The sequence below is a fragment of the Phocoena sinus genome, chromosome 8 (genome assembly GCF_008692025.1).
Source record: "Phocoena sinus isolate mPhoSin1 chromosome 8, mPhoSin1.pri, whole genome shotgun sequence".
In the NCBI taxonomy this organism is placed as follows: domain Eukaryota; kingdom Metazoa; phylum Chordata; class Mammalia; order Artiodactyla; family Phocoenidae; genus Phocoena; species Phocoena sinus.
The window spans coordinates 79,567,291-79,593,788 of NC_045770.1; the positions used below are offsets into that span (position 1 = coordinate 79,567,291).

General features: G+C 40.3%; 1 protein-coding gene across 1 annotated transcript in view; it reads right to left on the reverse strand.

Moving 5' to 3' along the window:
• Window positions 1-25,792, reverse strand: part of CCDC34 (coiled-coil domain containing 34) — a 53,834-nt gene extending 28,042 nt beyond the window's left edge. Inside the window, exons 1-3 of the mRNA XM_032641581.1 lie at window positions 25,409-25,792; window positions 20,519-20,654; window positions 389-496 (exon numbers count right to left, since the gene is read on the reverse strand). Coding sequence (XP_032497472.1) covers window positions 389-496; window positions 20,519-20,654; window positions 25,409-25,749 — 585 coding nt within the window. The 5' untranslated portion in view covers window positions 25,750-25,792. The remainder of the gene's footprint in view (window positions 1-388; window positions 497-20,518; window positions 20,655-25,408) is intronic.
• Window positions 25,793-26,498: the final 706 nt, after the last annotated feature.

The window sequence follows — 26,498 nt, forward strand, 5'->3', positions numbered from 1 at the left end:
TTTCAGTATGGGGAAATAAACAATAAGAATGATGGTTCTATGAGAGGAGAATGGATAAAAATGGGTTGTTTTATATTTGCAGGTCCAGAGGTCCCTACCAACCTAACAGATGAAAATCCAAGGCTCTGGGAAGTCAGGTCTGGAGATACAAACTTCATGACTACCTGCAGTCAGATACAAGTGGAAGCCACATGAGGGAGAAGGGAGAGAAGCAGAGAGCAAAGGGCAAAAGATTTGATAAAGGTCCCTGAGGGGAGAAAAAAAAAAATCAGGTTAGAGAAGAAAGAATCTAAGAGAAAATGAGAAAACATAGGTAATGACAAGGAGTAACAGGAAGAAGGCTTTGCAAAGGAGCCATCAGTATGTGTGCACACTTTTTTCTCCTTACCTGTTCATTCTTTTTCTGAACCCATTCCTTGTGCTTTTCTTCAGCAATTATCTTCCTCTTTTCACGTTTTTCCACTTCTTTCTTTTTCTCTAGCTGTTCATTTAATTCCTGTGGATTTTATTCAAGCAAAAGGCAACATTTTATAGAAGTACTCAACCTCACATTTTTTTTTAATGTCTGAGGTTAACCAAATTAAACAAGAATATAGTTTCCTTTATAGAAAATATACCATTAGTGACAATAACTAACTTAAGCAACTAGTCTATGATGAAAGGAAGGCATTGGTAAAAAGTGTAAGTCATTTTCTAGAAATGCAAATAATTGCTTGGCAGCAAAACACTAGTTTCTTAGACTAAACTTCAGCTAGATTACCCTCATTGAAATCAACTTTCCCACACATAAATTTTGGCATCACTGTACACTACTGGCAGAAGCTCAAGAAAATTGCAACTTTTTTACAGTTATAAAAAGCTTCTAGATTCTTGATGAAGATAAAGGGTAGGAATTAAATAATCCCTAAGTTAAACTTTTAATTCAGAGTTACACCAAGGAAGAAATGTAGGGAAAAAAAGGATCCAGATTTTTCTTTGCTGATTTTATAGCTGCTGGGGTGTAAAACAAAACCACATTCATATCCTAGATTATTTAACTGCCTTGCTGTCACTCGAATCTACACGTTTGGGCATTTCCTCAAGGAGAAAGAATGTGGAAAGTATGGCCAAATAAAACTACAAGCTGAATGCCACCACTCTGTCACTCATCAGTTAAATTACTGCATTAGTTGAGAATGCTGTTCAAACTAGACTCCTAGGACTCTACTACCATAATTACTGGTTATTCTTCTCTCTCCTTAGATACCAGAAATTGGATACTTTTATATGTCTTCCACTGGACCTCATCCCCATGCCTCCCTTTCCCAAGGACCTACCTACCTCAGCATGGGTGGCAGTGAGAAAGACAATTTTTCAACTCTCAGACAATTCCAGTGTGTTAAATGAAATGAAGATAAAACTTGACACCAAGAACATATCTTGTATACTTGAGAACAACTGGTCTAAGGATATCTGTCTTCCGTGATCTCTCATCCTAGAATTCTGCTGCATCGGAAATAGCTTCCCTCACTCATTCAGAGTCTTCCAACTTTTAAACACTATACTCCCCCCATCCCCCCAAAGTAAAATATCCATTTTGGTTTTAAAAGGACTCTTCATTACCTCTGCAGCTGCTATCCCTTGATTATTCACTTAATACTTTTTTTTTTTTTAAATGGAGCACTTACTATAAAGATAGCAAGAACTGAGATGCAGGGATGAAATTCCAGAAGTCTCTGATGTAATCTAATTCCGTATACACAAAATAATGAAGTGCTGCATTGTGAGATACTGTGTAGAATAAGAGCTCAGAAAAGGGAAGGGAAGGGAAGATGAGAGGAGAAAGAGTATGGTTCAGGGTAGTAAAAAAAACGAGCACCATGAGAGGAACAGTGAGGAGATGGCTTGACTAGAACGGGGAGGGGAGGTGACTAGAAAGTCAGACTGTGGTACTAACTAGATGGAAAAAGGTCTTTTGAGACAGGCAGAGTAAATTAAACACTATGAAGCAGGAATACATGGCAAAAGGGATGATTTAAAACTCTTAATGATAAAGGTTGAAAACTGCATTTGAAGGGATCAGAACTATCATGAGGGAGACTGACTAGGAGGTTGCCACAGTACGAGTTGGAAGGGGACAAAAGTCTGGACTAGTGTCACGAAACAAGGGGGAATATGTGCATGTGCATGACAGACTAGATATAGATTTGACAACCACATTTTCCAAAATAGTCCTAAATTTGATTGTCAAGTTTAAATATACAACTAAAGATAGGACTGGTTACATTTATGTACCCTTTAAAATTCTTCCTGTAATTAAACTCAAAAGTCAGAAAAAACATCAGATATTGTATTCCTATTTTATGGATCACAAATTTTAGTTAATGCTGACATAAGAGTTAAAGATGGAGGAAGGGTCAAAAGTACCTAGAAAATGCTACCACTGACCCAAACAGTGCTTTAATCTCAGGATGTCTGTTCAAGTGATTTGCAACCTCAGAATATACATCACATTCTGAGAAACAACCCTCCCTTCCAAGGCTGGCTCCCCGCAGAATTTCCCACCTTAAATGCCTCCATCTTTTTGCCACCAAGGCCAGCCTCTTCCAGACACAGCTGGAGTCTTCTCTCACAAGGCCCCTATGTCATCTTCTGGTACACCACTGAATTTCAACAGAATTATATATCTTCCCACAGCGTAAACACTTGATTATAGAAAACCAAAATCCAAAGAGGATCCTAAACATGCATTTTTAATTTCAATAGCTTTTGCTGACTTTCAAAGAAAGTTTCACCACTAAAGGTAACAATTAGAAAAAGTCAATATCTGAGTTCCACCAACTCTATATCCTGCCCTATTCCTTCATTAAGGGCTGATGAATGACTCAAAGGCCAAAGCATGATGGTGGGAAAAAAAAAAAAAGCACCTGAATTATTCACAAATTAGATAATTTTTATAATTTAGAATAGACGATACTAAAATGTGAAAGCAAATATTAAAAATTAAAATTAGCCAAAGGCCATAGAGAATTTAAGGTAGTCTGCTAAAGAATTTTTTTTAATAATAAAAATTTAAGTAAAATTTACATGCCCTACAAAACCAATATGGTAGCTTTTCACAATACTAATGTTCAATATTTACCACATTTTATCACCTCAACATAGTTACAAATGTAAAAAAAAATTGTAAGCCTAATTTTGATGAGTTAAAATAATTTTTAACTCAATCTTACAGGGATATCTGAAACAAATCTAAATGTTGCTGTAATCAAATTTATGATGGGGGATGATCTTTTTAATGACCCAATTACCTTTAAATTTTCCTTCAAGATTTCAAGGAAGAATATAAGAAAGCCAGGGTAAATTTAAAATTAAATACTAAGTCTGACCCCTTTATTTCTAAAATGCATCTTGGTATTGTAGGAAAAAACACTTATTAAATTGGAAGTCAAAAAAACTAGGATCCAGTCCCAGCTTTGCCACTAACTGAAAAAACCTTGGCAAAGCTACTCTCTGGCTCTCATGTTTTAATAGTGATCTGAGATGAATTGTTCCTTGTGGTTAAAAATCTGTGCTTTTGATGATATGATTTATAAATAAGTTAGAGAATACAGTAAATAAGGACAGAAAATAAGGAAAACATGACTTAGAAAATAAAACAAAGGGAAAGGCATGAAAAAAATGTGAATACCGCAAGAGCTCAAAATAAGTTTATACCAAAGTGAGTAGTTTACCCATATGTTATGATATCCCTGGCATAACTGATATGGTTAAGACTCATGCTAAAATATTTTAACTGCTTCAGAGTTAAGTAATGACATAGATATAAGAAATGTCCAACTACTAAATATGTGAAAAGGTTTAAATCATTCAATTATACTCTGCTACCTGCTTAATCATTGAGGTAGGGACTTTATATTCATTATTTTAATCTGTTCTCAAAGTAAATCTTTGGTAGTTACTATCATCTCCTTTAACACGTAACAACAACTAACTTTTACTAAGTGCTTCCTATATATTAGGCCACATCCTGCTGTTCACTTAGTCCCCAAAACACTATGAGGTGAATGTTATTCTCTGCTTTCACTAATAATCCAGGCAGAGAGGTTAAAGATCCAAGGTCTCAGTTTTGAAGCCAGGATGTACGACTCAAGAATTTATGCTTTTAACCTCTCTACTATTGCCTCTCTAACATGTGGCTTATAGATGAAGAGACTGAGGCTCAGAGAAGTTAAGTAACTTTTCCAAGATCACAGATTTAGAACAGCAAGACTAGAATTTGAGCCTAGTTCCATGTTACTCCAAAGCCCAGGGTTCCTTATAATCTAGTGTAATTTAATTAACTTTATGGCAATGCTGACTCTAAAAATGACTTGAAGTGACCCTCCTTTTCTTAGTGTAACAAGTGACTTCTAGTGAGGCTAGAGATAAAGCTAAATACCATAAAGTGAGCTCCACAATACCACTGATTCACTAGATCAGTGTTTTCCAAACTGTGAGTCTAAAACCAATGTCTGGGTTATGACTAGCCTTTAAAAAAAGAAAGAAAAGAAAAAATAGAATATTTCCAGGTTCTGCACAAAATTAAGATATTTCAGATACATATGTAAGCAGGCATTACATACATGTATGCATTTGTGTGTGACATGAAGCAAAGTAGATTTCTCACTGTGAACAAATATTTTGAAAGTTACTAAATAATGGAATTAGTAATGTTAAAACTTGAGGTTGAAGTAAGAGAAGTAAGAGTCTGGGGTCTCAACAACACACTAATTCTGAAAATGTGAAGACTATGACCAAAGAGAGTGGCCAAGACGATGGAGGAGAGAGACCCTGAGCTCACCTCCTCTCACAAGCACAACAAAAAAATCACATCTACAGAACAACAATCAATGAAAAAGACTGGAACCTACCAGAAAAGATCTTCTACCACTAAAGACATAAAGAAGGAACCACAATGACAGGTAGGAGGGACAGACTCACATTACCCCCAAGGGTGGGCAACCCACAAAGTAAAGAATAAATACACTGCAAAGGCTCTCTCACAGGAATGAGAGTTCTGAGCCCCAGGTAAGGCTCCCCAGCCCTGGGGCCCAGCACTGGGAATACGAGTCCCCAGAGCATTTGGCTTTGAAGGTCAGCGGGTCTTAACTGCAGGAGCCCCACAGAATTGGGGGAAAAGAGATTTCAAACTTAAAGGGTGCATACAAAATATTATGCATACTGGGACCCAGGGCAAAAGCAGTAATTTGATAGGAGCCTGGGTCAGACCTACCTACTGGTCTTGGAGAGTCTCCTAGGGATGCATGAGGTGGCTGCGACTCACCCTGGGGACATGGACACTGGTGACAGACACATTTGAGGGCATTCAGCTGTGTGAGCTGATGGAGGCTGCCATCTTGGCTCACTATAACCGAGACCTGGACCCACCCAAAACCCTGTAGGTGCCAGTGTTGGGATGCCTCGGGCCAAACAATTAACTGAACAGAGACACAGACTCACCTACCAACAGACAGGCTGCCTAAAGACTTCCTGAACAAACAGCCACCTCCAGACAAGGCCCTAAACACAGCTTTCCCCGTCAGAGGGCCAAGACCCAGCTCTAACCACGAGTGGGCAGGCACAGGCCCTTCCCACCAGGAAGCCTGCACAAGCCTCTGGACCACCTCATCCACCAGGGGGCAGACCAGAAGCAAGAAAACTACAATACCACAGGTCACACACTGAGTCCAGCAACAGCAGGCCAGACCCTACCCTGGGACCGCCTGGGCCCTGGCCCTGCCCACTAGCAGGCTAACGTAACCTTTGGGACACCCTGGACCCCATACCCAACTGTGTCGGGAACCAGCCCCCCAACACCAGATTTAAAACAAGCTCTGGTATCCCTGGGCCCTGAAGCCAGGCTCCAGGACCCAGCTCTGTCTGCCAGTAGTCCTGCACTAACCCCAGGATCTGGCTTCACCTGCCAGTAGGGGGGCAACACTCCAGAGTCTTCAGGATCCTGACTCCAGCCACCAGTGAGCCAGCACTACCCCCAGGACCCCCTAAGGTTCTGCAAAAGCTGCCTCACGACCAGGCCCCACTAAACAACAGCCAGCAGTATCCACACAACACAGTGCCTGGCAACCAAATAGACTAGTGGCCAACCAAGCCCACTAGACCACCCACACAGTCAGCCTGCCAGAACAGAAGGACCGTGCAGGCATATAGCTTGGGTGACGAGACAGGAGTGCACTGCTGGAACACAAAGGACGTCTCCTATAGAAGACTACTTCTGCAAGGTCGAGAAAGGTAACTACCCTGCCACATACATAAAAATACAAATACCAACACAGACAGCAAATGAATATGTTCCAGATGAAGGAACAAGATAAAACCCCAAAAGAACTAAGCGAAGTGGAGATAGGCAACCTACCCAAGAAAGAGTTAAAAGAGTAATGATCATAAAGATGAGGAAAGAACTTGAGAGGAGAATGGATGCCAGAGCGAGAACTTAGAAGTTTTTAACAAAGAGTTAGAAAATATAATGAACAGCCAAACAGAGATGAATACAATAACTGAAATGAAAAATACCCTAGAAGGAATCAATAGTAGACTAAATGAGGCAGAAGAACAGATCAGTGAGCTGGAAGACAGAGTAGTAGAAATCACTGCCACTGAAGAGAAAACTGAATGAAAAGAAATGAGGACAGTATAAGAGACATCTGGGACAACATCAAGCATATAAATACTTGCATTATAGGGGTGACAGAAGGATAAGAGAGAGAGAAAGGGCCAGAGAAAATATTTAAAGACATAATAGCTGAAAACTTCCCTAACCTGGGGAAGGAAAATGTTACCCAAGGCCAGGAAGCACAGTGTCCCATACAGGATGAACCTAAAGAGGAACATACCAAGACACACTGTAACCAAAATGACAAAAATTAAAGATAAAGAGACAATATTAAAAGCAGCAAGGGAAAAGCAACAAATAACGTACAAGGGAACTCCCTTAAGGCTATCCACTGAGTTTTCAGCAGAAATTCTGCAGGCCAGAAGGGAGTGGCATGATATGTTTAAAGTTATGAAAGGGAAAACCCTACAACCAAGAATGCTCTACCCAGCAAGGCTCTCATTCAGATTAAATGGAGAAATCAAAAACTTTTCAGACAAGCAAAAGCTAAAAGAATTCAGCACCACCAAACCAGTGTTACAACAAATGTAAAAGAAACTTCTCTAGGCAAAAAAAAGAGGCCACAACTAGAAAGAAGAAAATTAAAAAATGAAAAAGCTCCCTGGTAAAGGCAAACATACAGTAAAGATAGGAAAATACACACACACAAACATGATGCCAAAACCAGCAATCGTGAGAAGAAATTACAAATGCGAGCTATTGGAAATGCATTTGAAATTAAGAGACCAGCAACTTAAACCTTGTGTATACATACAGAATGCTATATCAAAGCCTCATGGGAACCACTAACAAAAAATCTACAATAGATACACACACAGAATAGAAAAAGTAACCAAACACACCTCTAAAGATAGTCATCAAATCAGGAGAAGAGAACAAAAGAGAAAGGGAAGAAAAAAACCTACAAAAACAAATCCTAAAACAATTAACAAGATGGCAAGAAGAACATACATATCAATAATTACATTAAATGTAGATGAACTAAATGCTCCAACCAAAAGATACAGACTGGCTGAATGCATACAAAAACAAGACCCATATATGTGCTGTCTACAAGAGACCCACTTCAGATCTAGGGACACATACTAAAAGTGAGGGGATCGAAAAAGGTATTCCATGCAAACAGAAATCAAAAGAAAGCTGTAGTAGCAAAACTCATATCAGACAAAATAGACTTTAAGATAAAGACTGTTACAAGACACAAGGACACTACATAGTGATCAAGGGATCAATCCACGAAGAAGATATAACAATGGTAAATATATATGCACCCAACACAGGAGCACCACAATATATAAGGCAACTGGTAACAGGCATAAAAGGAGAAATCAACACTAACACAATAGTGGGGGACTTTAAAATCCCACTTACATCACTGAACAGATCATCCAGACAGAAAATCAGTAAGGAAACACAGGCCTTAAGTGACACTTTAGACCAGAGAGACTTAATTGATATTTATAGAACATTCCATCAAGAGCAGCAGACTACATATTCTTCTCAAGTGCACATGGAACATTCTCCAGGACAGATCACATGCTGGGCCACAAAGCAAACCTTGGTAAATTTAAGAAAGCTGAAAACATATCAATCATCTTTTCTGACCACAATGCTATGAGATGAGAAATCAACTGCAAGAAAAAAAGTGTAAAAAACACAAACATGTCAAGGCTAAGCAATATGTTACTAAACATAGATCACTGAAAAACTTAAAGAGGAAATAAAAAGAAAACTTAGAGACAAACGAAAACACAATGATCTGAATGCTATGAGATGTAACAAACGCAGTTCTAAGAGGAAAGTTTAGGTCAATACAAATTTACATCAGGAAACAAGAAAATCTCAAATAAACAACCTAACCTTACACCTAAAGCAACTAGAGAAAGAACAAACAAAATCCAAAGTTAGAAGAAGGAAAGAAATCATAAAGACCAGAGTAGAGATAAATGAAATAGACACAAAGAAAATAGAAAAGATCAATGAAAGTAAAAACTGGTTCTTTGAAAAGATAAACAAAATTGATAAACCATTAGCCAGACTCATCAAGAAAAATAGGGAGAGGGCTGAAATTAATAAAATTAGAAATGAAAATGAGAAGTTACAACTGACACTACAGAAATACAAAGGACCATAAGAGACTACTATAAGCAACTATATGTCAATAAATGGACAACCTAGAAGAAATGGACAAACTCTTAGAAAGGTACAATTTTCCAGGACTGAACCAGAAGAAATAGAAAATAAGAACACACCAATCACAAGTACTGAAACTGAAACTGTGATTTAAAAATTCCCGAATCTTGAGAGATCAGGAAGATGGCAGAAGAGTATGTCGCGGAGATCACCTTCCTCCCCACAGATACACCTGAAATACATCTACACGTGGAACAACTCCTACAGAACACCTACTGAACACTGGCAGAAGACCTCAGACCTCCCAAAAGGCAAGAAACTCTGCATGTACCTGGGTAGGGAAAAAGAAAAAAGAATAAACAGAGACAAAAGAATAGGGACGGGACCTGCACCAGTGGGAGGGAGCTGTGAAGGAGGAAAAGTTTCCACATACTAGGAAGCCCCTTCGCGGGTGTAGACTGTGGGTGGTGGAGGGGGAAGCTTCGGAGCCGCGGAGGAGAGCACAGCAACAGGGGTGCGGGGGGCAAAGTGGAGAGATTCCCACACAGAGGATCAGTGCCGAACAGCTCTCACCAGCCCGAGAGGCTTGTCTGCTCACCCGCCAGGGCAGGCGGGGCTGGGAGCTGAGGCTCGGGCTTCGGAGGTCAGATCCCAGGGAGAGGACTGGGGTTGGCGGCGTGAACACAGCCTGCAGGGGGTCAGTGCACCGTGGCTAGCCGTGAGGGAGTCTGGGGAAAAGTGTGGACCTGCCGAAGAGGCAAGAGACATTTTCTTCCCTCTTTGTTTCCTGGTGCGCAAGGAGAGGGGATTCAGAGCGCTGCTTAAAGGAGCTCCAGAGACGGGCGTGAGCCACGGCTAACAGCGCGGACAACAGAGAAAGGCATGAGACGCTAAGGCTGCTGCTGCCGCCACCAAGAAGACTGTGTGCGAGCACAGGTCACTATCCACACCTCCCCTCCAGGGAGCCTGTGCAGCCCACCACTGCCAGGGTCCCGGGATCCAGGGACAACTTCCCCGGGAAAACGCATGGCGTGCCTCAGGCTGGTGCAACGTCCTGCCGGCCTGTGCCGCCGCAGGCTTGCACTGCATCCGCATCCCTCCCTGCCCCCGGCCTGAGTGAGCCAGAGTCCCTGAAGCAGCTGCTCCTTTAACCCCGTCCTGTCTGAGCAAAGAACAAATGCCCTCCGGCGACCTACACACAGAAGTGGGGCCAAATCCAAAGCTGAGCCCCAGAAGCTATGCGAACAAAGAAGAGAAAGGGAAATCTCTCCCAGCAGTCTCAGAAGCAGCGGATTAAAGCTCCACAATCAACTTGATGCATCCTGCATCTGTGGAATACATGAATAGACAACGAATCATCCCAAATTGAGGAGGTGAACTTTTAAGAGCAAGATTTACTATTTTTTCCCCTTTTCCTCTTTTTGTGTGTATGTGTATGATTCTATGTGAGAGTTTGTCTATATAGTTTTGCTGTCACCATTTGTCCTAGGGTTCTATCCTTCCGTTTTTTTTCTCTTTAAAAAATATTTTTTCTTAATTATATTTATTTTAATAACTTTATTTTCTCTTACTTTATTTTATTTTATCCTCTTTCCTCTTTCTTTCTTTCTTTTCTTTCATTCTTCCCTCCTTCCCTCCCTCCCTCCCTCCCTTCTTCCTTCCTTCCTTTCTTTCTACTTTTTCTCCCTTTTATTCTGAGCCGTGTGGATGAAAGGCTCTTGGTGCTGCAGCCAGGAGTCAGTGCTGTGCCTCTGAGGTGGGAGAGCCAACTTCAGGACACTGGTCCACAAGACATCTCCCAGCTCCACATAATATCAAACAGTGAAAATCTCCCAGAGATCTCCATCTCAACACCAGCACCCAGCTTCACTCAACGACCAGCAAGCTACAGTGCTGGACACCCTATGCCAAACTAGCAAGACAGGAACGCAACCCCACCCATTAATAGAGAGGCTGTCTAAAATCATAATACGTCCACAGACACCCCAAAACACACCACCAGACGTGGACCTACCCACCAGAAAGACAAGATCCAGCCTCATCCACCAGAACACAGGCACTAATCCCCTCCACCAGGAAGCCTACACAACCCACTGAAAAAACTTTAGCCACTGGGGACAGACACCAAAAACAACGGGAACTATGAAACTGCAGCCTGCAAAAAGGAGACCGCAAACAGTAAGATAAGAAAAAGGAGAAGACAGAAAAACACACAGCAGATGAAGGAGCAAGATAAAAACACATCAGACCTAACAAATGAAGAGGAAATAGGCAGTCTACCTGAAAAAGAATTCAGAATAATGATAGTAAAGATGATCCAAAATCTCGGAAACAGAATAGAGAAAATGCAAGAAACATTTAACAAGGACCTAGAAGAACTAAAGAGGAAACAAGCAACGATGAACAATGCAATAAATGAAATTAAAAATACTCTAGATGGGATCAATAGCGGAATAACTGAGGTAGAAGAACGGATAAGTGACTTGGAAGAAAAAATAGTGGAAATAACTACTGCAGAGCAGAATAAAGAAAAAAGAATGAAAATAACTGAGGACAGTCTCAGAGACCGCTGGGACAACACTAAACGCACCAACATTCAAATTATTGGGGTTACAGAAGAAGAAGAGAAAAAGAAAGGGACTGAGAAAATATTTGAAGAGATTATAGTTGAAAACTTCCCTAATATGGGAAAGGAAATAGTTAATCAGGTCCAGGAAGCACAGAGAGTCCCATACAGGATAAATCCAAGGAGAAACACACCAAGACACATACTAATCAAACTGTCAAAAATTAAATACAAAGAAAACATATTAAAAGCAGCAAGGGAAAAACAACAAATAACACACAAGGGAATCCCCATAAGGTTAACAGCTGATCTTTCAGCAGAAACTCTGCAAGCCAGAAGGGACTGGCAGTACATATTTAAAGTGATGAAGGAGAAAAATCTACAACGAAGATTACTCTACCCAGCGGGGATCTCATTCAGATTTGATGGAGAAATTAAAACCTTTACAGACAGGCAAAAGCGGAGAGAGTTCAGCACCACCAAACCAGCTTTACAACAAATGCTAAAGGACCTTCTCTAGGCAAGAAACACAAGAGAAGGAAAAGACCTACAATAACAAACCCAAAACAATTAAGAAAATGGGAATAGGAACACACATATTGATAATTACCTTAAATGTAAATGGATTAAATGCTCCCACCAAAAGACACAGACTGGCTGAATGGATACAAAATCAATATATATATGCTGTCTACAAGAGACCCACTTCAGACCTAGAGACACATACAGACTGAAAGTGAGGGGATGGAAAAAGATACTCCATGCAAATGGAAACCAAAAGAAAGCTGGAGTAGCAATTCTCATATCAGACAAAATAGACTTTAAAATAAAGACTATTAGAAGAGACAAAGAAGGACACTACATAACAATCAAGGGATCAATGCAAGAAGAAGATATAACAATTGTAAATATTTATGCACCCAACATAGGAGCACCTCAATATATAAGGCAAATACTAACAGCCATAAAAGGGGAAATTGACACGAACACATTCATAGTAGGGGATTTTAACACCCCACTTCCACCCCGGGACAGATCATCCAAAATGAAAATAAATAAGGAAACACAAGCTTTAAATGATACATTAAACAAGATGGACTTCACTGATATTTATAGGACATTCCATCCAAAAACAACAGAATACACATTTTTCTCAAGTGCTCATGGAACATTCTCCAGGATAGATCATCTCTTGGGTCACAAATCAAGCCTTGGTAAACTTAAGAAAATTGAAATTGTATCAAGTATCTTCTCCGACCACAACGCTAGGAGACTAGATATCAATTACAGGAAAAGATCTGTAAAAAATACAAACACAAGGAGGCTGAACAATACACTACTTAATAACGAAGTGATCACGGAAGAAATCAAAGAGGACATAAAAAAATACCTAGAAACAAATGACAATGGAGACACGATGACCCAAAACCTATGGGATGCAGCAAAAGCAGTTCTAAGAGGGAAGTTTATAGGAATACAATCCTACCTTAAGAAACAGGAAACATCTCAAATAAACAACCTAACCTTGCACCTAAAGCAATTAGAGAAAGAAAAACAAAAAAGACCCAAAGTTAGTGGAAGAAATCATAAAAATCAGATCAGAAATAAATGAAAAAGAAATGAAGGAAACGATAGCAAAGATCAATAAAATTAAAAGCTGGTTCTTTGAGAAGATAAACAAAATTGATAAACCATTAGCCAGACTCATCAAGAAAAAAAGGGGAAAGACTCAAATCAATAGAATTAGAAATGAAAAAGGAGAAGTAATAACTGACACTGCAGAAATACAAAAGATCATGAGAGATTACTACAAGCAACTCAATGCCAATAAAATGGACAACCTGGAAGAAATGGACAAATTCTTAGAAAAGCATAACCTGCCAAGACTGAATCAGGAAGAAACAGAAAATATGAACAGACCAATCACAAGCACTGAAATTGAAACTGTGATTAAAAATCTTCCAACAAACAAAAGCCCAGGACCAGATGGCTTCACAGGCGAATTCTATCAAACATTTAGAGAAGAGCTAACACTTATCCTTCTCAAACTCTTCCAAAATATAGCAGAGGGAGGAACACTCCCAAACTCATTCTACGAGGCCACCATCACCCTGATACCAAAACCAGACAAGGATGTGACAAAGAAAGAGAACTATAGGCCCATACCACTGATGAACATAGATGCAAAAATCCTCAACTAAATACTAGCAAACAGAATCCAACAGCACATAAAAATGATCATACACCATGATAAAGTGGGGTTTATTCCAGGAATGCAAGGATTCTTCAATATACGCAAATCAATCAACGTGATACACCTATTAACAAACTGAAGGAGAAAAACCATATGATCATCTCAATAGATGCAGAGAAAGCTTTCAACAATATTCAACACCCATTTATGATAAAAACCCTGCAGAAAGTAGGCATAGAGGGAACTTTCCTCAGCATAATAAAGGTCATATATGACAAACCCACAGCCAACATCGTCCTCAATGGTGAAAAACTGAAAACATTTCCACTAAGATTGGGAACAAGACAAGGTTGCCCACTCTCACCACTCTTATTCAACATAGTTTTGGAAGTTTTAGCCACAGCAATCAGAGAAGAAAAGGAATCCCAATCGGAAAAGAAGAAGTAAAGCTTTCACTCTTTGCAGATGACATGATACTATACATACAGAATCCTAAACACGCCACCAGAAAACTACTAGAGCGAATCAATGAATTTGGTAAAGTAGCAGGATACAAAATTAATGCACAGAAATGTCTGGCATTCCTATACACTAATGATGAAAAACCTGAAAGTGAAATCAAGAAAACACTCTCATTTACCATTGCAACAAAAAGAATAAAATATCTAGGAATAAACCTACCTAAGGAGACAAAAGACCTGTATGCAGAAAATTATAAGACACTGATGAAAGAAATTAAAGATGATACAAATAGATGGAGAGATATACCATGTTCTTGGATTGGAAGAATCAACATTGTGAAAATGACTCTACTACCCAAAGCAATCTACAGATTCAATGCAATCCCTATCAAACTACCACTGGCATTTTTCACAGAACTAGAACAAAAAATTTCGCAATTTGTATGGAAACACAAAAGACCCCGAATAGCCAAAGCAATCTTGAGAACGAAAAACGGAGCTGGAGGAATCAGGCTCCCTGACTTCAGACTATACTACAAAGCTACAGTAATCAAGACAGTATGGTACCGGCACAAAAACAGAAATATAGATTAATGGAACAGGATAGAAAGCCCAGAGATAAACCCACGCACATATAGTCACCTTATCTTTGATAAAGGAGGCAGGAATGTACAGTGGAGAAAGGACAGCCTCTTCAATAAGTGGTGCTGGGAAAACTGGACAGGTACATGTAAAAGTATGAGATTAGATCATTCCCTAATACCATACACAAAAACAAGCTCAAAATGGATTAAAGACCTAAATGTAAGGCCAGAAACTATCAAACTCTTAGAGGAAAACACAGGCAGAACGCTCTATGACATAAATCACAGCAAGATCATTTTTGACCCACCTCCCAGAGAAATGGAAATAAAAATAAACAAGTGGGACCTAATGAAACTTCAAAGCTTTTGCACAGCAAAGGAAACCATAAACAAGACCAACAGACAACCCTCAGAATGGGAGAAAATATTTGCAAGTGAAGCAACTGACAAAGGATTAATCTTCAAAATTTATAAGTAGCTCATGCAGCTCAATAACAAAAAAACAAACAACCCAATCCAAAAATGGGCAGAAGACCTAAATAGACATTTCTCCAAAGAAGATATACAGACTGCCAACAAACACATGAAAGAATGCTCAGCATCACTAAACATTAGAGAAATGCAAATCAAAACTACAATGAGATATCATCTCACACTGGTCAGAATGACCATCATCAAAAAATCTAGAAAGAATAAATGCTGGAGAGGATGGGGAGAAAAGGGAACACTCTTGCACTGCTGGTGGGAATGTGAATTGGTACAGCCACTATGGAGAAGAGTATGGAGGTTCCTTAAAAAACTACAAATACAACTACCATATGACCCAGCAATCCCACTACTGGGCATATACCCTGAGAAAACCATAATTCAAAAAAAGTCATATACCAAAATGTTCATTGCAGCTCTAATTACAATAGCTAGGACATGGAAACAACCTAAGCGTCCATCATCGGATGAATGGATAAAGAAGATGTGGCACATATATACAATGGAATATTACTCAGCTATAAAAAGAAACGAAATTCAGCTATTTGTAATGAGGTGGATGGACCCAGAGTCTGTCACACAGAGTGAAGTAAGTCAGAAAGAGAAAGACAAATACCATATGCTAACATATATATATGGAATTTAAGAAAAAAAAAAATGTCATGAAGAACCTAGGGGTAAGACAGGAATAAAGACACAGACCTACTAGAGAATGGACTTGAGGATATGGGGAGGGGGAACGGTAAGCTGTGACAAAGCGAGAGAGTAGCATGGACATATATACACTACCAACCGTACAATAGATAGCTAGTGGGAAGCAGCCGCATAGCACAGGGAGATCAGCTCGGTGCTTTGTGACCACCTAGAGGGGTGGGATAGGGAGGGTGGGAGGGAGGGAGACGCAAGAAGGAAGAGAGATGGGAACATATGTATATGTATAACTGATTCACTTTGTTATAAAGCAGAAACTAGCACACCATTGTAAAGCAATTATACTCTTAAAAAGATGTAAAAAAAAATACACACAAAAAAAAAACTCTTCAGAAAGTGGGCTTAGAGGGAACCTACCTCAAGAAACTAAAGGCCATATATGATAAACCCACAGCTAACATCATACTCAATGGTGAAAAGCTGAAAGCATTTTTTCTAGGATTTAGGAACAAGACAAGGATGTCCACGTTGCCACTTTTATTCAGCATAGTTCTGGAAGTCCCAACCACAGCAATCAGAGAAGAAAAAGAAATAAGAGGAATCCAAATTGGAAAAGAAGAAGTAATCCTGTTACTGTTTGCAGATGACATAATACTACACATAGAAAATCCTAATGATGCTACCAGAAATCTACTAGAGCTCATCAATGAATTCAGTAAATTGCAGGATACAAAATTAATACACAGAAATCTGCTGCATGTCTATACACTAACAATGAAAGAGCAGAAAGAGAAATTAAGGAAACAATTCCATTTACCATCACATCAAAAAGAATAAAATACCTAGGAATAAACCTACCTAAGGAGCCAAAAGACCTGTACTCAGTAAACTATAAGACCCTGATGAAAGAAACCGAACATGACACACACATGTGGAAAGATATACCATGTTCCTGGGTTGGAAGAATCAATATTGTCTAAATGACTACACTATCCAAGGCAATCTACAGATTCAATGTAAACCCTACCAAATTACCAATGGCATTTTTCATAGAACTAGAACAAAAGAATCTTAAAATTTGTAAGGAAATATAAAAGACCCCAAATAGCCAAAAGACCCCAATAGCAGTCCTGAGAAAGAAAAACAGTGCAAGAGGAAATCTGGCTCCCTGACTTCAGGCTATACTACAAAGCTACAGTAATCAAAACAGTATAGTATTGGTGCAAAAAGCAGAAATATAGTTCAATGGAACAGGATAGAAAGCCCAGAAATAAACCCACGCACCTATGGTCAATTAAGCTTTGACAAAACAAGCAAGAATATACAATGGAGAAAAGACAGTCTCTTCAATAAGTGGTGCTGGGAAAACTGGATAGCTACAGGTAAATGAATAATATTAGACCGTTCTCTAACACCATATACAAAAATAAACTCAAAAAGGATTAAAGCCCGAAATGTAAAGCCAGATACTATAAAACTCTTAGAGGAAAACATAGGCAGAACACTCTTTGACATAAACTGCAGCAATACTTTTTTGGATCTGTCTTTTATAGTAATGGAAATAAAAGCAAAAACAAATAAATGGGACCTAATTAAACTTAAAAGCTTATGTACACAGCAAAGGAAACCATAAACAAAATGAAAAGACAACCTACGGAATGGGAGAAAATATTTGCAAATGATACAACGAACAAGGGATTAATTTCCAAAATATACAAAAAGCTCATACAGCTTATTATCAAAAAAAAGAAACAACAGAATCAAAAAATAGGCAGAAAACGTAAATAGACATTTCTCCAAAGACATACAGATGACCCACAGGCACACGAAAAGATGCTCATCATAGCTAATTACAGAGAAATGCAAATCAAAACTACAATAAAGTATCATCTCACGCTGGTCAGAATGGCCACCATCAAAAAATCTACAAATAATAAATGCTGGAGAGGGTGAGGAGGAAAGGGAACCTTCCCACACTGTTGGTAGGAATATAAATTGGTGTACCCATTAGGGAGAACAGTATGGAGGTTCCTTAAAAAATTAAAAATTGAGTTACCGTATGATCCAACAATTCCACTCCTGGGTATATATTCAGAACAGATGAAAACTCTAATTTGAAAAGATACATGCATCCCAATGTTCACAGCACCACTATTTCAAACAGCCAAGACATGGAAGCAACCTAAATGTTCATCAACAGATGAATGGATAAAAAAGATGTGGGATATATATATATACACATACATACATACACACACACACACACACACACACGTGTATACACACACACAATGGAATATTACTCAGCCATAAAAATAAATGAAATAATGCCATTTGTAGCAACATGGATGGACCTAGAAATTATCACACTAAGTGAAGTCAGACTGAGAAAGACAAATATCATATGATATCACTTATATGTGGAATCTAAAAAAATGATACAAATGAATGTATTTACAAAGCAGAAATAGACTCACAGACATAGAAAACAAACTTATGGTTACCAAAGGGGAAAGATGGGGGAGGGAAAAATTAGGAGTTGGGGATTAACAGATACACACTACTGTATATAAAGTACATAAGCAACAAGGATTTACTCTATAGCACAGGTAACTATATTCAATATCTTGTAATAACCTATAATGGAAAAGAATCTGAAAATGTGTATATATGTGTGTGCATATGTATATATAAAACTGAATCAGCTTGCTATACATCTGAAACTAATACAACATTGTAAATCAACCATAATTCAATAAAAGAGAAAGAAAAAGACTGTGACTAGCAATGATATCAATAACAATACCAATAAAAACACCAGCCATCTTTATAATTTGTCTCATTTAATCCTCTAAAACAGGGGTTCCCCAACCCCCAGGCTGTGGACTAGTACTGGTCTGCAGCCTGTTAGGAACTGGGCCGCACAGCAGGAGGTAAGTGGTGGGCAAGTGAGCAAAGCTTCATCTGCCGCTCCCCATCGCTCGCATTACCTCCTGAACCATCCCCCCCTCCCCAAATCCGTGGAAAAACTGTCTTCCATGAAACTGGTCCCTGGTGCCAAAAAGGCTGGGGACCGCTGCTCTAAAAAACCCTGTGACCAGATAGCATTATTTTATCCTTACTGTAGAGATGAGGAAATGGAAGTGTAAAAGTTTAAATAAGCCTGCCTGACATCAAACCATAAGGTCTTTCTCAAGTCCTGTGCCCTTCTGAGCAGAAACAAATACTACTGTGTACTTTTCCAGGAATAAATTTGTACTTAGAATACAAAGTATACTGCAATAAGGAAACTGCAGAATGTACTGGCTTCTACAATCATTTGAATCATGCCACGACTGCCTACCTGGCTAGAAAGCCATCATGGAAAGAACAACTAGTTTCAAAACTGAAATGGAAAATTTACTCCAAGAAGATCATGGAGGGCGAAGTTTCAATTCCAAGGATTTTACAGTAACAGGGAGAGTAATAAATTAGAATAAACTTAAATATGCAACAATAGTGAACTGGTTAACTATATTCTATTATATATTCAATACATTCTAAATATATTTTAATAATCTTAGCCATTTTTAAATGATGCTATAAAAATATTTAATGATACAGAAACATTAATAATGCAATAAGCAGAAAAAAGCAGGTTACAAAAGAGTGATCCTATTTATTAAAAACAAGACATATCCCTCACCACTCAAATCTACCTGGTTTCTGTGTCTGGATAGAGAGAATTCAGTTGGTCTACATACTGGAGGATGCCAAACTATCCAAATCTATTTGGCTGCTAGGTTCTAAACAGCAAATGATAAGAGTTCAAAGAATGACGGATTCATGTGAAAATGTATCTCAAACTATTTTTTGAGTTTGGACAGAGTTCAGAGAGAATTACGAATACAAAAATGTCCACAAGTGAGGCAGGGAGGCAAAGAGAAACTGAAAACAACCTGAAAGCCCAGAAGATTCCCATCTCCCAGCACAAACTCACTCTGGGGCACATGCTCTGAGTCATATGGGGATAGATTTCCAGCCTCTACTTCAATTTTTATTTCTCTTAAAAATTTTACCAAGTATATGCAGCTGACTTTAGTTAAATGTACATATGGTGACACTATATGAATATACATTTGCACGTTTTTTAAAATTTACATAGAAGAAAATGTGGAAGGCTATATGCCATAATATTAACAATAGTTATGGGGAATTCCCTGGTGGCACAGTGGTTGGGAGTCTGCCTGCCAATGCAGGGAACACAGGTTCGAGCCCTGGTCTGGAAAGATCCCACATGCCGTGGAGCAACTAAGCCCGTGTGCCGCAACTACTGAGCCTGCGCTCTAGAGCCTGCATGCCACAACTACTGAAGCCCGCGCGCCTAGAATCCATGCTCCATCCGCAACAAGAGAAGCCACTGCAATGAGAAGCCCGCGCACCACAACAAAGAGTAGCCCCCGCTTACCACGACTAGAAAAAGCCCAAGTGCAGCAACCAAGACTCATTGCAGCCAAAAATAAATAAATAAATAAAATTTTTTTAAAACCACAAAAACAAACAATAATTATCTCCAGGGGACAAGATTAGAGATTTTCATTTTCCTAATTATGCTCAGCTGTATCTTCCAAATGTTCTTATAATGAACATGTATTATTTCTCCAGTAAGTTATTAACATCAATATAGCAAATTGATACAAGAAAATGCAAAAAGTCTGTTGTGAGGGATAATAACAATAACATTTTAATTTCGACAGCAGCTCTACTTTGTGAGCTCATGGATTAAATAGAAAGAATACTGTCTAGTTTTACCTCTAGAGCCTTCCGTTGCAGACGGTCACGTTCTACTTTTTCTTTGCCAACAAACCACACTTCCCACGGTGTCAGGCTGCTTTCTGGTAACTGCACCTGTTTCTGTTCTTCTTGGTTATCTTCGGATCCAACCACACTATTGCAAAAGAGAGGATACTACAGCACTTGTACTCAAAACTCTTTGGCTTAGCAGTCAAATTCACTTAGCTGTACAATGAAAGCAGAATTCCACAACATATTTACAATACTGTGATTTTTATATATAAATATGCTGAATTAATCATATATAAATATACACTTGAAAAACCATGAACAGAAAGTCCAATGTCTGAATTAGTTTACCCTTCAGACTGCCTTTGAATTCTCTCATGTTCTAAAATCACACCCAGTCCATTTGCCTCAATTACAACAATTTTTTTTATTCTTAAAAATCTTATATCTGGACTACTAATTACAACACATGTTTCTAACCAGATCCTGAAGCAGACTTTTCCCTTTTCCTCCTTTAAATACTTCACGAAGGGAAGAATACATACCTACACAGCGAGGATGGTAAAACTAATGTGGTAACAATTAAGGTTTTGGTGTGAAGGGCAGACAGAGTTCTTTACACTCTCAACTTTTCTGTAAGTTTGAAATTGTTTTGAAATAAAAAGGTATCAAAAATATATGGTCCTTGTATTCTTTCATGTTTTGGTGGACTCCCTTTTGCCAGTTCTCAGATAGGGTGTCCACAGCTCCCCAGAGTTGGGTTACCTCCTACCATAGTCTTCACCACGAACCTCTGTCAGTCTGTCTCTTCTGGGTATGTGGAAAAGTAAGCACTCACTCAAGCTCAAAAGAAGAGGGGAGGAGAAGTACTGTGAGAACATACATACGTAAAGAACACAGGGCCTTGCCAGATACACAAGCCCCATAAAGCAGGAACAGCTGAACCATGAGCACGCATGGAAAGAAAGCTTGTTCAGGACCCCAGGCAGCTCAAAACACTACATTATTATAGACTCAGCCCCTCTTTGTCGCTAACATTCCTGCTTCAGGCAACCAATTGCCTCGTCCACTGCCATGCTCAGCTTTTTCTGCCTTGTAGCTTCCATTTACTTGTTTTTTTCTGTTTCTTCATTCATCCATGTCATTATGGAATTTGTATTCTAGTGGGAAAGGGACACTGTTGATGTGTCATTTATTTCCTATATCTTTCCTTGTCAGTCTTGCAGAGCACCACCTTACCCTCCCGTAGCTTCCACTGTCACTAGGTGCTGATGAGGCCTGGATCAGGCATTCCAGGCTAAACCTTGCTCTTCAGCTCCAAACTTTCATTTTCAACCATCCAACAGACAGCTCCACTTAAATACCAAACGCAACCAGTCTAAAACAAGTCGAATCATCTACCACCCACTCACTACCCTCCCCATCAAGAAGAATCTTACTCCTCCTCTTATAACCCTACCTCGGGGAAGAGTACCAACACCCACCCAGTTAGCCAAGCCAGAAGCCAGATCTTTGACACCTGCTTCCCGTCCACATTTGGTACCTCTAGGTCCCACACCCATATAATCACCCCATCCTGTCTATTTTACTTCTTTCAGTTTTCTCAAGCCATTCTTCTCTTCTACAACCTCGCAACTGCTGACTGGTCATAACCGGCCTTTCTCCCTCCATTTCAAACTATTCTCCACCGTTGCCAGATTCATCCTTCAAATGCATCCTTCCGACAGGTCACTCCCCATCTCAAAATTCTTCAGTGCTCCTCTGCCCATAGGATGAAATCCACACTCCACAGCCTGACACCCATGAATCGGCCCTGCTTATCCTCCAACCTCTTCTTCCACCAATGGCTGATCTGGACTCTACGTTTCAGTCTTATTGAACTTAGGCACGTTGATGAATATGCCACGCCCTTGTGCCCTGCAGCTTTGCTTAAAATTCTGAAATTCTTTTCCTCCACCTCCACACACGGCCAAAGTAAGAGTTTAGATTTGGGAGTAAAACATTTGGGTGAATCTCTACCTGCTGCTTCCTAGCTATGTACATTTTTAAACCTCTTTAAGCCTCTGTTTCTCATCTGTTAAGTGGAGAAAATAGTAGTGGCTACCTCACAGGTACTGTGGCATGAACGATCCACACTACAGCACTTACCTCAGTTCCGGGCACTCAGTAAGCGTTTGGAACATGTCAGTTAGTACTACTAGGAGGAGTATAGCTAATTCCTACTCTCCCTTTAAGATTTAGCTCAGGTTTTAACCTTTATTGCCTCATTCTGCAAAAAAATCTGGACTAAGTGCCTTAGGCTTTCTGTCACTTGTCCATCTCTGCCAGAAACCATGAATTCCTAACAGACGGAAAACATGTCTTAACTCATTTTTTATTTCAAGAGTCTAGCTTAGGGCCTAGAATATAGTAGGCTCCTAAGAAATGTTTGTTGAAAGAAGAAATCAGTGAGATCAGTGTTTTCTTTTTAAAATGACACTTTAAATATTACATTTCTTGCCTCATCAGTTTTAACAAATATATTCAAAAAGTGTGGCATGTATACTACAGCTCTGCTCATAATCAAGAGAGGCTTGATAAGCAGCTGTTTATGACCAAGACATTTATTAAGGCACGGGTTTCCTAATGGGTTTCTAGGATAAAGCTGAACGAACAGCAGGCCCAATGCATATTATAAAAGACTCCAGGAAAGCATTTCTCATTATCTTGTCTGAAGTCACCTGTGAGCTTTAGCACAGTGCTATCCAACACACCTGAAGGTCAGTGCGTCCTCTAAGCACAGCTCTATACACCGAAAATACCTGCAGCTCAACCCCATGTGCAGCTGATGCCTGAGTCTATCCCAAGAAAGCCTCACCCTATTAGTTTTGCCACAGTCAGATCCCTGTGGCAAGTGACGGATGGAAACAAAAAAAAAAGGCATAAAATTCCACACTCTGGTCCACAAGAGGATGCTCACCGCTACAGCTCAGGCACCTGCCCTCTTCATCCCATCACCCCCAAACTGTCAAGGCACCAACTAAAGGTGAGAGGTAGGGAGGAGGAATAAGGAAATGTTCTAAACACTTCTCTTTCCTGAAAAGAAGTGCTGGGTTTTCTGAAGCATTTGAAAACAATCACCACAACTATCTGTTCTCTAGCAAGTGGGAAATAGGCATTCCTTCAGCATATGTTTATTGAACACCTAATAAGCATCTGACACTTGCCACACACAGGCCTGACAATTCCTGCATTCTCTCCAGACCACATCTTACCTATTGCCTTGATTCAGAGGGGATGAACTGTGCTAGGAAGGCAGCTATGGCCCTGGGGTGTTACCAGCTCATTCGTGCTTTGGTTTGACATAAATATGACTGGCTCCTCTTGTAATGAGCTCCATTTGGTCAGGGCTTTGGCTCTTGGAAGCTAATGCAAGGTCTCAGTAGCTGAGCTGTAGTTTTCATGGCCATCATTCCTTGGGCTGCTAAATTGTCTACACTGCTTAGTCCTGCTGATTAGGCTTAGAAGGTACTTTATTTTAAAATTATTTTTAAAATCATTTATTTTAAAAATTTATTTTAAAAATCACTGAGACCAACTCGATCCTGAAGAATCTGTACAAAGGCCCACGTGAAAACGGACTCCTGAAACTTTCTTGTTGTTACAACCAGTCTGGACAAGTGGCTTGCTTGGTCACTCTTACTGATCTCCATTCCTACCAAAGTACTAATGTTTACTTCTCATTCTTAAGAGACTCACTGTTGAAACTGTGTATGTGAGTCACTTCATACGGTTCCATATTCCATTTACTCACTCTGTGTACGCATGTCTTATAGCAAAGGGGTTTAACTGGTTGCTTACACATAAAGCATGGGTTCTTTTGTCTGTATGTCTTAGATCTCCTGTATTGTGCCTTGTGCAGCTTGACAATCAGAAACTCGTAAATGCTTCCTTTACATGACATAATGAGTCTACCTCTGAATGGCCCTGCATCACTAAGTCTGTCCCAGAAAAAGATATTCCTGCAGGGATAGGCCCTTTGCTCCTATTTCTTTATGCCCAACAATAGGCACGTAGCATAGGGAAGAGAAAACATGAGCAATATACCTTGAGACTAGGCCCAGCTTTGCTAATAACTAGGTGTATGCCTTTGAATTAGACTTTTTATTTGTATCCTGAGCCAGTTTTGTTATCTGTAAAATGAGTGGCTAGATGTAGGCTTTAATTCCATGAGAGTAGAGACAATTGCCTATCTTGTTTATGGGCCCCATATGGCACAAACTGTTTGCTGAATGAACTGCAGAAATAAATAAATTAAGATGGCTTTAATAATCCCTTTGATTCTAACATTCTCTGATTCAATGACTTCTTTTCTACTGTTAAGTGCTCAGAGCAGACCCAACATTGTCTCTGGATGCTGAAGTTGACATTGCTAGCCTCCAAGCTTCAGCTCTTAATCTATGACATAAAAAGTATACTGCTTACTACAACATACTTCACTGACAATCAGACTGTTTTCAAAATAGCTCCAGGTGTCACTAAGGTGCAGTAAACTACATTTTGGTGTTAAGGGTTTGGACAAGAGTTCTAGTGTCCCCAGTCTGTTTTCTGAGTTTTCATAAAACTCCTGAAATTGTAGCAAAATTTTATGTTTAAGACTAGGTGCGTTTCTCTGGGGAGCGAGACTGTAGGAATCATCACATTCTCAGGAAAAAGGATTAAGAACGATGATAAATCTGTAGTCACGTGTAAGAACCGGCCCAGACTCTATGTGCCAAAAGCAGCAGCACCTGTGGATGCAGGTGCCCGTGCAGCCTTTGAGAGGGAAGACAAGAGGGTGTTTGGCCGCCAGAGGAAAGTACTTAGAAAGGTCTAAGAAATCTTGAGAGGGGCTGTATCGGCCGGCGGCCTCGGGTTTACCTGGAGCACCCCTGTAACTCCATTCCTCTCAGGCTCTCCACCTTGGCCTCTGAGTCATGAGCATCTTCGTCCACATCTACTTCCTCCTCCCCGTCACCGTCGTCGTCGTCAAACGGGAAGCTCTTGTGGCCGAGGGGAGACAACAGCGACATGGTGGAAAAGCCGCAGCTCAGCGGCGGCGACAGCGAGCACACCTCCACCGCCTCTAGCCCCTGCCCCCGGGCGCCCGCCATGAGGACGGAGAAGGAGTCCGAGGAGGGCCGAGGCCTGGACCTGCAGTCGGCCAAGAACCGGGAGTCGGGAAGGGGCGAAACAAGCCCCCACCGCCCCACAGCCCTCATGGAGCCCGCCAAGTTCAAACCGGCAGGGCTGCGGCGGCGGGGACGTGCTTTCCCAGCAGGCCCCGCGCGCGGCGGCGCGGCCAATCCGGGCGGGCGCTGACTTTGCGTTGCCATGGCGACGCGTGGAGGCCGCCTGGGCTTTGTCCAGCCCTGTAGAAGGTGGCTTCCGGCGCCCTGCAGTCTCTTGGCAGCCCTCCCTCTTCCCTGGCCTGGACCTGCGCTGCTTCTTCTGACTTAACCGCGCGCTCCGCTCACGGATAAGGTCCCGCTCCCGGCTGACAGCTTGGAGGGCCCGTCCCTTGTTTGCTGTGGTTCATTTGGTACAGGAAATGTGCCATCACTGAGTAAGGCAGATATTTTGGGGGTGGGGGGAAAGCAGGAGCGAAAACTAACTCCGTATCACTACAAGGTCAGGGTTTCAAGGATCAGCCGTGACTTCTCTCAGCACACGGCCACACACGGCCGTATTTTAGGGGGTGGGGGGCGAACTTTATCCAAGTTTAGAGGTGTATCTAAAAATGCACTTTTGGTACAATCTTTCATTGTTTCTGGTAGCCCTTCGTCTGCCTAGCATCTTACAGGAACTCGTTTGTTTAGTGCATGTGCACATCGGGGCCTTTCTGAAGGCTCTAGTGTACTACGGTCTGTGCTAAGCACTGGAGATATATAAAATACAAGCCTTGCCGTTACAAGCTCCGCATTCTTTTGTGGTGAAGAGTCATACCGTTAAAATATTCTGTTATATGCAT